The sequence below is a fragment of the Crassostrea angulata genome, chromosome 3, assembly GCF_025612915.1.
Source record: "Crassostrea angulata isolate pt1a10 chromosome 3, ASM2561291v2, whole genome shotgun sequence".
NCBI classification, from domain to species: Eukaryota; Metazoa; Mollusca; class Bivalvia; order Ostreida; family Ostreidae; genus Magallana; species Magallana angulata.
Window position 1 is genome coordinate 26,852,292 of NC_069113.1, and position 17,257 is coordinate 26,869,548.

Below are 17,257 nucleotides of genomic sequence, written 5' to 3' on the forward strand. Positions count from 1 at the left end.
ATTCACCTATCAATCAATACATTCACCTATCAATCAATACATCCACCTATCAATCATTACATTTACCTATCAATCAATACATACAACTATCAATCAATACATCCACATATCAATCATTATATCCACCTATCAATCAATACATTCACCTATCAATCAATACATTCACCTATCAATCAATACATCCACCTATCAATCATTACATACAACTATCAATCAATACATACAACTATCAATCAATACATACAACTATCAATCAATACATCCACCTATCAATCAATTCATCCATCTATCAATCAATACATCCACCTATCAATCAATACATCCACCTATCAATCAATATATTTACCTATCAATCAATACATACAACTATCAATCAATACATACAACTATCAATCAATACATACAACTATCAATCAATTCATCCACCTATCAATCAATTCATCCATCTATCAATCAATACATCCACCTATCAATCAATATATTTACCTATCAATCAATACATCCACATATCAATCATTACATCCACCTAATGATCACTACATCCACCTATCAATCAATACAGCCACCTAACGATCACTACATCCACCTAATGATCTTCATATCCACCTACTGGTCATTTACATGTAATTCATCCACTATTTGGTAATTGACATAGAACTAGTATATACCTTCCTATCGGTCATACCCTCCACCTCATGGTTATTACATTCATTCATCATAGTATCTACTCTTTTTTACAACCACCATTGCATCATTACATCTATCTATTAAACATTACATCCACCTATTGGCCATTGAATCCAACTTCAGGTCAGAACATCCAACAATAAATTGGCAGCTTTCTCTGATTACATCCACCTACTTACAGCTGTCTCAGTATTACCTGGTCATAAGATGATCGATCCCCCGTCAGAAATGTGAGCTTGAAGTTGGTGATGAAGAGCTTCCCTGAGATTCCTTGCTTTTTTTCTGTGAATGGAACAAAGCACAGCACGCTGTCTGCCTCTGTAACTGTTTTCTCCCCTGTAACAGTCAAACTACATAAGGAGTGCGATTCTTGCTTGGTTTAAATTCATTATTCCCGTGCAAGGGAAAATGGCATCGCTGATTGTGTGTATGAAGGTGTGTTAGAATAAAAGTGTAAAAAGCTTTTGGGGAACATTGAAAGAAATCCTTAGTCTTTTAAAGGTTTCTTTAACTTTGCTTATTTTTTAAGCAATGTAATATGTCAAACTTATATTCAAAACAGGGAGGGGGGGGGGGGGTAAACAGCATAATAGGGGAGCTAGACTCCCCTATTTTACTATAACCCAACCCCCCCCCCATATATTTTTTTGTGTCAAAATCCTGAGGAGTTAACAGTAAAACAAAATAAACAAATGAGTTAACTTAATTCATAACACATTTAAAAAAGTTTTCATTTGCAAGGGGATCAATGCTGCAATTGGCAGAGCTCTTGTGTTTGCTTGGAGTGTTCATTTGTTCAATTTTGAAATTACCGTAGTTAGTTCTAAGAACATAAAGTGAAATCAATAACAGTAAAACAATGAGTAAAATTTTACTGAACTGTAATGTTATATAACTATTACAATATACCTGACAAATCTTTAAAATTCAACTCACTTGAAAAATGAGGCACAAGTTAAATTAACATACTGGTACATAAAACTATTCATCAGAGTATGTCACCCATACCTTCATTATACTTCTAAAGCCAAGCACATCCCTTGTCATATTGTGTTTCGACACACTAGTTTTACTATACAATTATTTCATTGTAGTACTCACAGGTGCTTGAGGACAGGACCCCCCTCCCCCCTAACCCTGATTTAACCACCCAAGGTAGTTGACTTTTTTTAAAGAAATTTTCTTAAAGCCCTTTACACAACATATTTGGTTTCAAAAATTTAATAAAATTAACGGAAAAAACCCCATCAACGTAAAACATCCCCCCTCAATGTATATAAAAAGAGGAAAGGTATGCCTCTCTTGTTTGTTTATATACACCTTGTTTGTTTATATACACCTTGTTTGTTTATATACACCTTGTTTGTTTATATACACCTTGTTTGTTTATATACACCTTGTTTGTTTATATACACCTTCGTCATATTTGGGACTATAAAACATGTATTCTCTTTCAATTTCCAAGAAGCAAGGGATGATATTACCGCAGTAAATATATCTTTTCCTCATTCCTCATTATGCTTTTAAAATGAACGTATGTTCTTCTGTAAACCTACCATATCATGTCAAACGAGTTTTTTTTTAAGACAAGCTAGGTAACTCAGACAGAAGTTAACATCTTTCTGGGACATAATGTACACTCATGAAAGATAATATCCGAGGAGGGGGGATGGAGGGGGGAGGGAGGGGGGGGGGTCCTGTCCTCAAACACCTGTGGAAGTACTCTGTGTTTACTGCCATAAATCTTTGAATTTCTGCTGTAAATCTGAAAGCACAGAATGAACTTACCTGGTAAAAGATGAGGATTCAGATCATTTTGGAAGAAGGAGGAGGCTCGCTTCTTTATCTCCTCCTGGTAAAATATAAACAGAGAAAAACACATCAGTGACATACTAATCCTCTAAATAGACTAATCAATTAAATATTGGTATTTGCATACTATATGTACATGTAAGTAGAAAAAGTCAATATTAATATCCATATTTAGGGGGATCCTCCACATCTTTCGAAAAAGTCTCTCAAACTTCAACAAAATGCCGTCTTCTTTAATTAAAGATCTGATATTCTAGCATGTGTACAAAAGCAAACTTTAGGGGAATAATCACTTTCAAAAATTTATTGGCCCTGCAGTATTCCAACTCGGGATCTGCATGCCTAATATTATGTCCAGTGAGCTATGTACACTGTGAAATTCATCAACACAAACTTCACAAGGCATTTCAATCTTGCTGTTGTAATATGTAATATCATTAAATTATAGGTCACAAGGTCTGAATGACCAGCTTATCCAATGGCAATCCAACAAACCTGTGACGAATGGGAAGAATAGAACTGCTACAGAGAAGTTTTGGGGTTAGGCTATGAAAAGGGAGAGATACTTTACAAAAATGGTTAACAACCAATACTTATTTTAAATACCGTAAGTAGAATTAATTAACATCTAATAAAAAATAATAATGTAGAAAATGAATAAGAATGAATCAAGATTTTTAAGAAGCTTAAAAATGTTAGTGATATATTTTAAAACAAGTGACAAAATTGCTAATACTCGCTCTGTAATTATACTGGATTTTTAAGAGATAATTGACTCATCGCGTTGCATTAAAATATGGTATAATATGACATATGTACACATGATCATAAATATCAGTATACTGCAGTGCAAATTTCCTGTTAACGGGACTATAATCATTATAACATATAATCTGCATGTTAAAAAAAATCTAGCTTTATTAAGGGTACTTGTGCAGATGATGGAAAATGTTAAATCTTCGACATATGCAATTTTTAATGTACAGCTTTTATAATGTTGTACAATGTCTTGCAGTATTACGTTTGTTAGTTTCCCTAATTGCAACAAATGCAAATTAGATTATCTAAATATATATAAGCTTTCCAAATTTTCTCATTTCTTATTACGTAAATGCTCTACCTATAAACGTGCAAAAATTTAATTTTTCAGAGTATAGCTTATAAAATGACATGTACATGCAAAATATTTACCTTAGAAACTTCCTAATAAATCATAAAGTTGACATGTAGATGTAACAATTAAGTCAAAACCTGACCAATTAATTTGGATAGCATTGTACAATCCAAACTTGGTTACATACATGTAGGTCAATTAAGGATTTCTTCATTATTCCGAATTTTTTCTACACATTGAAAATGCATCATATGGCATGAATTCTAATCAATGTTTGCAGCATTAGAGGATCATGGGCAGCTAGCTGGGGGAGGGGGGATGGATATTATCAAAATACTTACCACTTTTCCCACACAAAACTGATAAAAAAACACAATGGTCGATCTTACATCATCATATGACATCATACAACTTTTAGTTATTTTCATGTCCAGTGGAAGAACAATGGATAAAAGTAGTGACACCATACAATGAGACATTATCTCTGAATGATTTTTTGAATCATTATTTTGATTTCATTTTTCTTTTTTAGTCTAATCAATTGAATCAGTGTAAAATATATTTGGGTATATATATTAAGTGAGTGAAGGATTTTTTGATACCCTTAACAGGTCAATACTACCGGTATTTATAAGAGTATAATACATGTACATATAAACATATACATGTTAAATTTATTTATATGCACACATCTTTTACACAACAATATATGCAGTTGAATTCCCTTTAATTTGAATATTGTGCAATTTGATCTACTCTTTATTGCGTACATAAATTGTACATTCCTATATTATGTTTCACTTTTACAGTTTAATTGTCACTTAATACCATAAATACCTGGTTTGAACAAGAGACTAGTCATTATACACATGATATACCCATTGCGTTCTGTCATGTGTATAACATGTGTTGAGTATATACCGCAACCTATAAATTCTCAGCGCATTCCTACTGGTGAATATATCCCTCTCTTTTCCCCCAAAAAGGAAGTCTACAATCTTTGGAATTTTTCTTTTCTCTCACTAGTCTTAGTTGCCCAAAATTTTTAACTACTAATTTTAACATTATCACCCTTTACACACAAATACATAATTTTTTGGAAATCTTATACTGAAAGGGAGCAGAAAAAAGCTAAGATCCCTTGCACATAGTTGAATTAAAAAATTCAACAATTCTACACGTACTTCCACATTTAGTTATAAAACTAAGTAATTATTGATTTCTCTAGCCATTACCAATGTCTATAATTTTCTAAGGAAAAAAACTTTTCTGAAATAATCAATAAATTACAGTAGAAATAAAACAGCCAACTTAACTATCCGTAACTGCTTTCATGTTCAAAACTTACGTCATTTTCATCTTCATCTGGATTGTCAACATAGGACTTGAATGTCTGAAACATAGAGTAGAACTGATTAAATGTATATTAAGTTAATGCATATTTCAATAAACTCTTTGCCTAGCACATATGTATATATCTATTTAGTTGGTGGTGATCAAGGAAGTCACTTAATCCAACAATCTAACTTTTCCTGTTTCTACAATACAGTTGAAACATGTAATGATTTCAATCTATTTATAAGTAACATTTAATCTATCTGCCATTTATGGTCACTGAAGACAAGGGCTTATTAATTTCTGTCATTAAGATTACTAACTGCATGTGCATGCAAGCACAGTCAACGATGTTTAAATGTTTTCATAAATGTTATCACCAACTATTTTAAATAAACACAGAAAACAAAACACTAGGACAAACTGAAATCCATGAATACTGAGCATGTCTTCTTCGTTTACCCAGCACTTCTTTCTTCCCCCCCCCCCCAATCCTCTCCAGCACCCCCATTGACCCTGCCTGACCCCTCAATCCATGATCTCACTCTCCTACCTTCATACGAACATCAACATTATAACTGCTATTCCTTGAAAACAGAGACCTCCTAAAGGATGCCATGTTGTCAACATTGTCTACAAACTTCACTGTATAGGATACACATGACTGCTGGCAACGCCCCCTCGTATATTTCCTATCAGCAGAGCCAGGTCACATGAATTGAAAAACTTCAAACAGACAGGCTGTGTTTGTATCGGCCAGTGGTTGTTGTTGGGTTAAGAAGGGTGAACTGATAAGTATATATAGATTACTTCAAGATGTTGGCATACTGTATTTAAATAACTACCGGTATAATATGCGTTTATTTTTAAATGTCTAATAGCTGGATCACTAGGTTTAACAAGCTTGATCATGTACTGGGTATGTGTAAACAAATGAATTACCAGTATTCTGGATACTGATGGATTACATAATTAAACAATATATTAAGCTCTGTCATTATATTTACACCAGATCAATGCCGATTTCACAAATAAGAGTTGATTCTGATGTATTTTGTTAGCTTCGACCATTCACAGGTCAGCTTTATTATTTTTTTTACCATATACCTTTGACCTTATTATCAGACTCGATGGAGTGGATATACACTTCTCACTCTTGCTTTTATATATATTGATAGTCACTCATGTAGAAGAACTACCCTCTGGTATCCGGACAAGGTTGGGGGTGGGGGTGGGGGGAAGGGTGTCAGCTTGCTTTTTTATGTGGTAACACTTACCGGTACATCTAAAGCTGCATGTATATTGAAATGAAAATTTCAACACAATTCAATAAACATAGATTTTCCCTATTTTAATACAGTACCAGTATATCTTATTCAACTGTAATTCCAATTCAATAAAAATTAAAGAAGCAACACATTGATGTTTATTTTTTCATGAAATAAAGTTTAACAACTTTGGATATTAAGAATTAGTTAAAAAAAAAAACCGACTTGATGAGAGCCTTTGCTAGTTGGGTAATGTCTGACACAATTTGATTTCATAATCTGTGTGCTATAGGATATGGTGGAATGAGAATAGTTCCATTTATGTCTGCATGGATGTGTGGAGTATCAGATATTTACATGGTGTTTCCTGAAATACTTAATACACACTTGAAACTTTCAGAATCACAATTCAAGTGCTATAAAATTCAACTAAATAGTAATTAAAAAAATTCTTCTCTCAGTTGTTTTGCATTCTGTTGAAATATACATCCTGTAAATGCTAGCTATAGATATTTGGTATTGAACAGCAAAAAGTTTCTTGTATTTAAAAATAAAAAATAAGTCCAAGATTCACAAAAACCCATCGAGCATTTCAGTAGCTATAAATAGAAATAAACATTTTGTAATTAAACATAAATTTTGCAATATACAGCAAAACTTTTCCAAATAAACACTTTTTAACTTTTTATGTATAATGCAAACTTTTTGCAATTATTCAATGCATAACTTTCATGAATAAAGACATAACTTTCTCAATATATGACTCAAAACTTTTCAAAATACCTGCTAATTAAACTTTCCTAGAAATAAGAAACTCTGATGAGTGTTCAATATACCCAAAACTTTCACAAATAAACGCCAAACATTCAGGAATAAATTACCCGGTAATGTGCAACTTTGAAAATGAAAATTTTATCATGAAACTTTCGCATTTACTTGAATTTGTTTTTTAGTCAAAAAATTTACTCGTTTATTCGCAAAAAATGAATGTTAATCTGTGAATTTTTTTTTAACCTGCAAATATGAGCTCAATTTGGCTTTCATGTAAACTGATACCTTATTACTGGTATTCTAGTTTGTTGATTTCACATTGTATTCATGATATGTGTCTGTACAATAGATCCAAAGATCAAATAAGAGGCCCAAAGGCCTAAATGGTCACCTGAGTAAGATACAACCCTTTTAATTCAGGATGGCAGTTTAATAATTTCATTCTTATCATTATGCAAAATTATTGATTGAAGGAAATATGTTGCTCAAAACAAGAATCATAGGGTAATGAAGGATCAAGAAAATAAATGCATGTGTCTGTTATTCAGAAATTTCCCAAACACTTGATTCAGTCTATATATTCAGTGACAGGAGGACGGACAAGTATACCCATGCAAGTATATGCAAGTAGGACATGAATTATGACCTTGCCAGCAAACACACATCATAAAAGTTCCATTATAAAGATGTAAAGAAAAAAAAACTTCCTTAAAAATAAACACTATCAATGCATTTGACAGCAAGTGTAAACAAGAAAATATGCAAGCTAGGGCAATACTTTTGCAAATTTCTGTGCATAAGTATGTCACGTACTGTTAACTTAAAGTCTTCACAATACCACTTAAAAACTTCAAAACTTATTTTGGCATCATACATTAAAACTTCTTAAATAATTTCTGTTGTGAAATGACCCATCAGTTACATTATTAACAGTGATTAATAAGTCACTACACATGTGAACTAACTCTTCTAAATGAAGAATGAAAAATAAAAGGTCATATTTCTGCAGAAAGTACATGTACCGGCACATGGGTATACATCTGTAACTCCAACTAGTTCATGCAGTCATTTTTTATCCACCATATATCAAAGTACTTATAAGTTTGTGTGCTAGATGCCTGTTATTATGTAAGAAGATTTTAGGCATACCGGTAATTGTATACATGTATTCACCATATTGACAAATGAATGACTTTTCTGTTGTTTTCCCTAATCTAAATTTTCAAAACACAAAACTACTTGTGAGCAAACCGCAAATTGCATTAGTACGGTAATACATAATTACATATTCATTGCCTTTTCCACAGTCTTTCAAACCTGTTGATAAAATTAAATGAATTAAGTATTTGTGTGTTCTTTCACCTTCCAAGAAAAAATGTGTTTATAAAGTTCTTGCAGTGACCCAAGCATAATTTTAGAGTTTTTCTATGCATATATACCGATAAAAAAAAAAAATCTTCATACCACAAATTCATACCACCATCATACATGTTTACAAGTGTGTGTAAATAGGCATTAAATGTGTTTCCAGGAGAACTGGTTGTCTGTCATCATTTAAACACTTTAATACTTTATGTCAGTAAAGTGAAATGGATGGGTATTACATTATACGGTTCACTGATTGGCCACTATTAACAGAGCAAGAGGGACCACTGTAGGAGCTTGCTCCCAACATGCTTACTGCCTCAATTGCTTTCATGCTTTTAAAGATGCACAACTATCCGTAAATTTAACAAAATTAATAAGAATGACATTCTGTATTTTGTTCACTAAAGCACCTGATTTAACCTTTCAAAAAACATCCACATATATGGTATTGTGAAAAGAAGATTGTGTTACATGAACATTGTACCTTACACAAAGTATCAGATATGTACCGTAAAGCCACTCGTAATAAAAGACGATAAGGAAATTTAAAATCAAACCATGAATTTGCTACAAGCATGCATGTTTATTATACTTCGGTCATATCTGATTACGTGTATATTTTTTTACTTTCAGCTATGTTTACATAAAATAAATATATATATTCTAAAATGTGTACCTAATATATAATTTACACATGTTACCGGTATATATCACAATATTAATTAATTAACCAGGATTCAGTGCCTTGGTATAATATACAGGCCCTTCTCATTTAGAGGAATTATTGACATTTCTTAATTAAATTGGGAAATGCAATCTGACATGAATGTAGATCTGAATTTGTCCCAATTAATGTCAATTTTTATGTCACACATGTGTGTAAAGGAAAATGACACATATTGTGAATATTATTCCTTTTCTATTTTGAATACATACACAAAACTAATAAAATTTAAAATAGACTTGTGAAATATTTTTCCTCAAAATTTTGATTTCAAGTAACTTTGTTCATAGTTAAACTTTTAAAATCTTTCTTTCACCTTAATAAGTAATATTCTGATTGATAAATATATACAAACTCTTGAGAAGTTAATCATATTTACGGTATCATAAATGTCCTTGTTTCAGCACACATATCTTATGTATTTACTATACCGGTACTTTACTGATGTGAAAAGATTAGGCCCTATTTTTTTTCCTTGAACAGAGAGTCCTTATCTTATCTGACCGCATGTTGCATTATTACATTTCTATGCAAAGCTTAACAAACATGGATTTGTAATATATCAAGTGATGGGGTGTAATGCTCGTGTAAATGATTTAAGTTTTCTTACTACCAATTTTGATACAGATGAATTTTGAATTTTAATTAAAAACCAATAGCAATTTCATAATAATTCATCCTTTACTGATCCACTTCTTCCTCTCCTTTAACAATTATTTAGAGTCATAGGAGTTTAAATTATACTAAAAGCTTCAGCCATAGCATCTCGGGACATATACATGAGTCAGACTAAATTGGACATTTATTGGGGCCATGAATGGTACATTGTATCTTCAATTGGGCTTCATTCAGGTCATTCCTTGAATTTTACTTTTTAACATAAATCCACCCTTCGATCTCCCTAATTACTGAAGTCAACAAATAATCCCATTGTTGTAACAAATTTATTGTACTAGTAGATTCTTTTTGAAAAATATTGATTTATTTGTGTATTCACTACTAAACATTTTGTGTAATTTTACATTTCCTACTACAAAATACAATAATAAATATTTGCTCCACTTGCTTGGGCGATTATTATATAATTCCTCATTTTCCTATTTGAGTGAATTTGGACATTTATCAGTTTATCATAGATTACTATACTTTGTCCCGAGTTTTTGCTTCCACCACTTTTTGCTTGATATTTCAATAATCATAAATACCCTTTTTGTGCTCAAGCTATGTTCATCCACTAAAATGAAAAATGTCCAGATTATTTGTTTTGAAACGCCCCCTCTACTGTTTCAGGTTTCAATATACATCCCAAAATAGAAAGTCTACAGAGATTTAGCATTGCATCAGCCATTATTAAGCCTGGATGATAATTTTGAAAAATTGTGCAAGGTGTCCCAAGAACTTCCAAATGGAGAAAAGATGTAAACAGTTCCCATTATAAATCTCCGTAAGAAAGTTTTTTTCATTCCTGTGAACTTTCATGAGTGAAAAATGATAATTTGTCAATGAAAATATCTTGGATATTTTCCCTTTTATCGATTTCAACAGCATTTCTTTCACAGGTATGTGTATTTTTATTAAAAATCAATAAAAAGTGATGGAAGCAATAACTTGGGACAGACCATATACATATTTAAAACACTAGGAACTATAGTAAAAACAACATATGAAGATTTAACTAGTACATTCTAAGAAATTTCAATGTTAAAATGTTTCAACTTATTTCATTTTACACATTTATCCAACATATCTATAAAAAGCCCTAAGGCATTATTAGGCGTTTTTCTGTAATTAGTCACAGCTGTGCAAACTTGGACATAATGAAAAATCACGGACTTACGTTATAAACAAATGAAATTATCTTTATAAAAATTACCAAAAGGTTATTTAGGTGCTATAAAAAATAATGATAAATCTAATAACCACCTGAAAAACAATTTTGCTTCCAATATTCAGAACAAATTCGGACAATATGGGAAAATGCACATATCTGCATATTCTGAACTTTTCATGAAAATAAAGCGCAATAATCGCATATGGTCTATACATAACACTTTACCTCTCTCCCTGCTTCTTTCTCATTTCTTGAAAGATAAGAAATGAAACTGGATGTCATATTAAATTTCGTAAGCGATATTCATCATGTTCATCGTGTTTATTTACGAGCGACTTCCTCAAGTTCCTGCTGATGGTTGACGTAAAACTGGTTCCTGTTCACTAACCCTGAACCAGTTCAGGTGTCTGCGGTAGCTTGCCGGGTTCCGGCTTTTCCAGTTGTTGTTGTTGTTTTTTAAGAATAAAAAAATCAAAGATGGAGTTTTTAAAATTCAATTTTCAAACCTTATCAGGAATTCAGGATGCAGTACAAAGTTTGCTAGCATGTAGATCTATATCATAATTTCAAGAGAGGATACTCGTGCATGCACTGCAGAGACATAATTATGACAGCGTCTCTGATGCATGCAGGCCTTTAAAAAATTAAAAATTAAACCTTTATTACATGTATTTATAATTTAATATACATACAGTACCTGGCATCGTCGGAACCCACGGGTTTTCTATCCGTTACACTGGAACGTTCTGGAACGTAACGGATAGAAAACCGGCGTGGGTTCCGACGATGAGTAGGCTACCTGGCTTTTTTTTTTAATTGAGAAATTAATATCGACAGTTTTTTGTCTGTTGTTCGTTCTATACATTTTATCGATATTATGTACAATATACTCATACATGTACATGTAACCGGAGTACAGTGTATTTCATTGCTCAACGGCTGTTTGAAATGCGACAGTTCTCGGAAAAGAATAACACCTACGGATAATTAATTTTGGATTAGGCATAGAAATGAATGATTAAATAACATGTAAAGACTGATACCAGTGTATAGAAAAAAGTACTTAAAAGAGAATATACTGAACTACAAAATCATATTATATTGAATTTTACTCGTAGAACGTAGTTCAACATTAAAGAAACATGGAAGTATCAGGATGTTATTGATCCTAACTCTGGAATATGTATTACAATGTAATAAAAATGGCCAGTACCTCTAACTTCGCCGCAAATGCAAAGAGGCGAGTTGTTTAATTTTCTTTGAAACAAATGAAGAATTGAAAAGACCACTTCATTCTAGTCTTACAGTAGTTTGGAGTGAAACGTTTGGCCTATTCTAATTTGGAATTTTAATCCTACTGGTATGTCAGTATGTCTTATGGCAATGTAATGAAATGGATTTGATTGCACATTTAGGTTTTTATTTTCCCGATTGGGTTTTTAAGCTTCATGCGCATGGCAGTTTAGATATGAAAAATATCAGACTATATGTGTACAATACATGAAGCTGTTAATTATAAAAGAAAGTTTGTATTCGTATATGTCCGACTAAGCATATGATAGAACTGAACGGCATAAGTAAATAACTAATAATTATATCTTTTATTCTGATAAATATTGTTAATAAAATAATCAGTAGATATATAATGACAATTGACGATGACAATTTCTTTATTCTCCTAACTGCATAAAGTTCAGTTCTGAGAAAAATCTAATAAACATAATACAATATATGCATTGAAGGGTGAAAATAGAAGAAAAAAGCCAAAAAAAAAAAAAAAAAGCAAATCATTAGAGATGACAATTAACCTAGAGAGCTAATTTAACTCTCTTGGTTATAATTTTAATGAATTTACACAGATTAATCGACCTTTCTTAATATTATTAATTTTAAACAGTTGTTGAAATTTGTAAACATCTTGGTTGTGTGTAGAAATATAATGATATGTATAAAACTGTCTTATTTTAAATTCTTAAATATGTAAAATGAAATAAATAATGAAATTTAATCTCCTATCTCATTACAGTTACATATATAGTATACAATATATACGCATTTATACGATACATAAATATCATTCCATCTACCTCTTTCTATAAGCAATTTAGCATTACTTGTTCTAAAATCACCAAAAAAAAATGATATTAAATAGGCAGTTAAAATAGAGAGTTAAATAAGTGATGTACATTCCTATACCTTTTAATGTTTCTAATTTGTTTCATTAAATGATATTCAGACGTTGAGAGAGAGAGAGAGAGAGAGAGAGAGAGAGAGAGAGAGAGAGAGAGAGAGAGAGAGAGAGGTGCCTTAAAACTTATCAGCGACATCACATAGCAAAGTATATACGCAAGTTTTGGGAGAGAGAGAAAGAAAGAGAGAGGTAGAGATATGACGATGATACTGAAGGGGACATTCTAACATCAATTTTCTTTCTATCTATTTGAAATATTGTAAAAATGAAACGATCGAATACAATGTGATGTAGAGCATACTGGTTGGTTACCAGTTTCTAACATATAATAAGAATTGTTGTAATATGTATAGCATTAATTTGGACGTCGTAATTTGACAAAATTAACTTGCAATATAAAGATGATTATACTGTAAACGTATTAAAAAAAAACTGTCTTTACCCCTTTGGCTATGTATTCTATTTTGCGTTTTTGGCGGAAAACGGCGTCCGCAAAATCAAGTACATTGCCAAATGTAAAATATATAAGTAGATAAAAAGGTAAATTCAGAAATGCGCTAATTCAAATCCATGCTAACTTGTTGAAAAATTATATTCCGCCAAATACTGTACACCCTAAATATAGTGCGTTTACAGTATTTACGGAGACATTCCAGCTACACGATTTTTTTATATCGATATAAAATATTGTAAAAATGATTCAAATACATTGTGCGTGCGTGTGAAAGGGAGAGAGAGGGGATCATGTTTGATTTAAGGTAAAACACAGGTAAGAAACCTCTTTATATTGCACGTTAATTGTGTCAAATTACGACGTCCAAATTCATGCTATACTTTCTTATCATATGTTAGAAACTGGTAACCAACCAGTATCCTATAAATCACATTGTATTTGATCGTTTCATTTTTACAATATTTCAAATCGATATAAAGAAAATTGTTGTTAGAATGTCCCCTTCTGTATCATCATCATATCTCTATCTCTCTTTCTTTCTCTCTCTCCCAAAACTTGAGTATATACTTTGCTATATGATGTCGCTGATATGTTTTAAGGCATCTCTCTCTCTCTCTCTCTCTCTCTCTCTCTCTCTAAACGTCTGAATGTCATTTAATGAAACAAATTAGACACATTAAAAGGTATAGGAATGTACATCACTTATTTACACAATTATATAATTTTTGCAAATTTCGGATAATCGGCTTAAAAATTTACAGCGGCAATCTGAAACATACAGGTAGTTATATTTTATGGTTCAAAAATTTATTTCAATGAATTTATTTTCACTTTTATGTAGTCAAAAATGATATTAGTTTTGTTTAAATTCCGTTTCGTTTCGTTTCGATTTTTGGTTTCGTTTCGTTTGATTTCGTTTCGTTTCGATTGGTTTCGTTTCGTTTCGATTGATTTCGTTTCGTTTCGTTCGATTTCGTTTCGTTTCGTTTCGTTTCGATTTCGTTTCGCACTTTACAGGCGCCCAAATTTAACTTACCTTGGAATTCAACATCATTATTTATTCTTAGTTTTAGAACACCCCCCCCCCCCTCCACTACCACCATCACTCTTTTTTTATAAACAGGACTTCCCCCCCCCCCCCCCCCCTCACTGTATTTTATTTGCGTTACTTCTATGGACATAGGGAAATTAAACCTGACAAAAATGTACATGTTCGATTCTTGAGATTTCTGTTCATAAGTTTGTATGCTAAATACATTTGTAGGAACAAAGAGGGATAAATGAAATTGAAACTAATTAAAGTTGGGATTTTGGGATTATTAGTTTGCATGATCATTTGCATCATAAAATGAAATATTCATGTCACTTGATATTGGTCTTATGATTTAATGCCGTTGATAAATTTAAGTAGAAAACATGTTATATGTGAGTGGATATATCGTATACATACACGTATTTAGGTGCCAATGTACATGATCGACATATCACGTACGGTCGACGGCGTACCCATTATTCTAATTAAATATTAAATTGTATATATTTCCAACGTGCACATCAAAGTTTATATAAAAATTCTTATCTTCAGGTTCACAAGATGTTTTCCTCACTGCAACATCAATATGATTATGTTTATAAATATAGTAATCCGACATATAACAAAGCGCCATTTCTACCTATTGCACTCGATATGGGTCATTCAAAAGTTTCACAATTTAACATATTTTGTTGAATGCATCTAAGTTATTTGAGCATAAAAACAATCGTTTACTATATCTCTTTCTATTACGGTGTGCTATTTTTAATAAACAGGTGCACATAGTGCAAAAAATGTGCATCGCGAGTGCAACGAGAATACAATGGTGAATATTTTGTGCTTCGGTAGTCATCTTTTAGACGGATTATCTCAGCCCTGGGCAAATATCAGTTGATTGTTTTATATTCCTCGGCACCTTGAAAGATTAAAGTTCATCTGCTTTCTTAAAAGCTAACCCAAAATAAACACAGAATGTAGATTTGGACGAAAATGTTATTTCAGTCCTCTGTTTTTCAAAGACCGCGCTCCTGTTTTGACTTGAATTATAAGAAAAGTATAAATTTAACTGTGGTTTCATATGATAGAATCGGTAGTTTAGATATCTGGGAATTATATTGTGAAAAGAAATATGATGAAAGTAAATAAGAAAGTATAGAAAATTAAGAAAATACTAGTTCGAGAAGCACAACGGCGTTCATTTTGTAAACAAAATCTATGCTACGACGTAGTCTGGTGTAGGTGCTTTCTCAGACGTCCGCGCTCGTAGTATAAATAAAGCCAGTCGATAACGCGCAGGAAATTCATTCAAAATACGAGACTCGGAGACCACGGAAGGTATTTTTAAAGATGTCTGACGCAGAGGTAGAAACCCCCGTTGAACAGCCGGAGGCTGCAGAGAAAGATGAAAAGGCCACCAAACCCGCAAAAAGTCCCAAGAAGAAGGCTGCAAAGGCAAAGAACAAGACGCCATTGAATCACCCTCATTATCGAGACATGATCAAGGATGCTCTGACCAATTTAAAGGAGAGAGGAGGCAGTTCTCGACAGGCCATTTTGAAGTATATTGTAAAGAATTTCAAGGTGGAGGATGAAAAATCGGCCAATAATCATCTGAAAATGGCCTTGCGTGCCGGTGTTAAAAACGGATCTCTCAAACAGTCTAAAGGCACGGGTGCGTCTGGATCCTTCAGGTTAGGCGAGAGTAAACCTCCAAGTAAGCCGAAGGCAAAGAAAGAAAAGGCAGCGAAACCAAAAGCAGAGAAGAAAGCGAAAAAGAAGCCCAAAGTGAAGGCCAAGGCCGAGAAGAAACCGAAAGAAAAGGCCGAGAAGAAAGCCAAATCACCGAAAAGGGCTGCTGCCAAGAAAGCCAGCAAGCCTAAGAAAAAGTCGCCCAAGAAGGCAGCTGCCAAAAAGTGAATCTCGTGAACATTGACGAATTAAGAGACGCTCATTTTAAGTGCTCGTTTAATTAAACAGTGCAATACATAGATCTGTCCCTTTCCATGCTGTAGAACTCGGGAAATCTGATTGGAACTCGTGTTATCAATATTACTTATATTTTCGTACCAGAAAGGTATAAAATTTTGTTTGTTTTCATCACAAAAGTTATATATAGATCGTTTTTCATGTCATCATTGAATACGAATCTGGACGATGTCTACTATACTACAGATTTTCGCCAGATTTATAACGAACTTTTACATTTTTTTTACTGTAAAACAGTATTGTAGAACGATCCTCTTGTTATTTTTAATATTGTATTACGTATTTTCATGTTATTTTCATGTTTATTACATGAATTTCGTTTGAATAAACGAAAACTAACTTAAATTGGAGTTGTCGTTCTTTTACCCATTAGCGATAGGAGGTGCTGCGTGATTAACCGTAGATGTATTCAATGGTAATTTAACAAACGTTAAACCATATACAGGTAGTTATGAATACAAGTAAGAAGACTGAATTCAGCGGGGCATCGGCGCATTAAATAAAGGAGTCGCTTGCGGACGTACCAACACAGGGTACATTCAGAGATTTTTGCTATCTGTACATTAATTGTGGGAAATTAAGTGTTGGTACAAAAAATCATTATGGGCATGAATTTTTCTGTTGGTATATTTGGCACTTGTGTTAATTTCTTGTCTGTTCACTGTGGGCACCACATTCGTAAG

The 17,257-nt window shown here is 32.5% G+C and overlaps 2 protein-coding genes across 7 annotated transcripts in view; one reads left to right on the plus strand and one right to left on the minus strand.

Annotated features, from left to right (window-relative positions):
* Positions 1 to 11,292, minus strand: part of LOC128176293 (myotubularin-related protein 10-A-like) — a 29,639-nt gene extending 18,347 nt beyond the window's left edge. For 2 of the 6 annotated variants that reach the window (XM_052842534.1, XM_052842530.1), the window contains exons 1-6: positions 11,136 to 11,264; positions 5,502 to 5,736; positions 4,962 to 5,006; positions 3,955 to 3,972; positions 2,476 to 2,539; positions 884 to 1,023 (exon numbers count right to left, since the gene is read on the minus strand). In XM_052842534.1, the coding sequence (XP_052698494.1) occupies positions 884 to 1,023; positions 2,476 to 2,539; positions 3,955 to 3,972; positions 4,962 to 5,006; positions 5,502 to 5,567 (333 nt within the window). In that variant the 5' untranslated portion in view covers positions 5,568 to 5,736; positions 11,136 to 11,264. Of the gene's footprint in view, positions 1 to 883; positions 1,024 to 2,475; positions 2,540 to 3,954; positions 3,973 to 4,961; positions 5,007 to 5,501; positions 5,737 to 11,135 lie in introns of all 6 variants that reach the window. The other 4 variants (XM_052842531.1, XM_052842535.1, XM_052842532.1 and 1 more) reach the window with 4 other exon arrangements.
* A 4,588-nt stretch (positions 11,293 to 15,880) lies between these two features.
* On the plus strand, positions 15,881 to 16,919 carry LOC128176681 (histone H1-delta-like). The gene has a single exon (XM_052843177.1). It carries the CDS (start codon positions 15,936 to 15,938, stop codon positions 16,503 to 16,505), a length of 570 nt encoding a protein of 189 aa, XP_052699137.1. The 5' UTR covers positions 15,881 to 15,935; the 3' UTR covers positions 16,506 to 16,919.
* Positions 16,920 to 17,257: the final 338 nt, after the last annotated feature.

Bases quoted from the DNA above. Each gene is read 5' to 3' on its own strand.
- LOC128176681 (XM_052843177.1), top strand. From the start codon at position 15,936: ATGTCTGACGCAGAGGTAGAAACCCCCGTTGAACAGCCGGAGGCTGCA.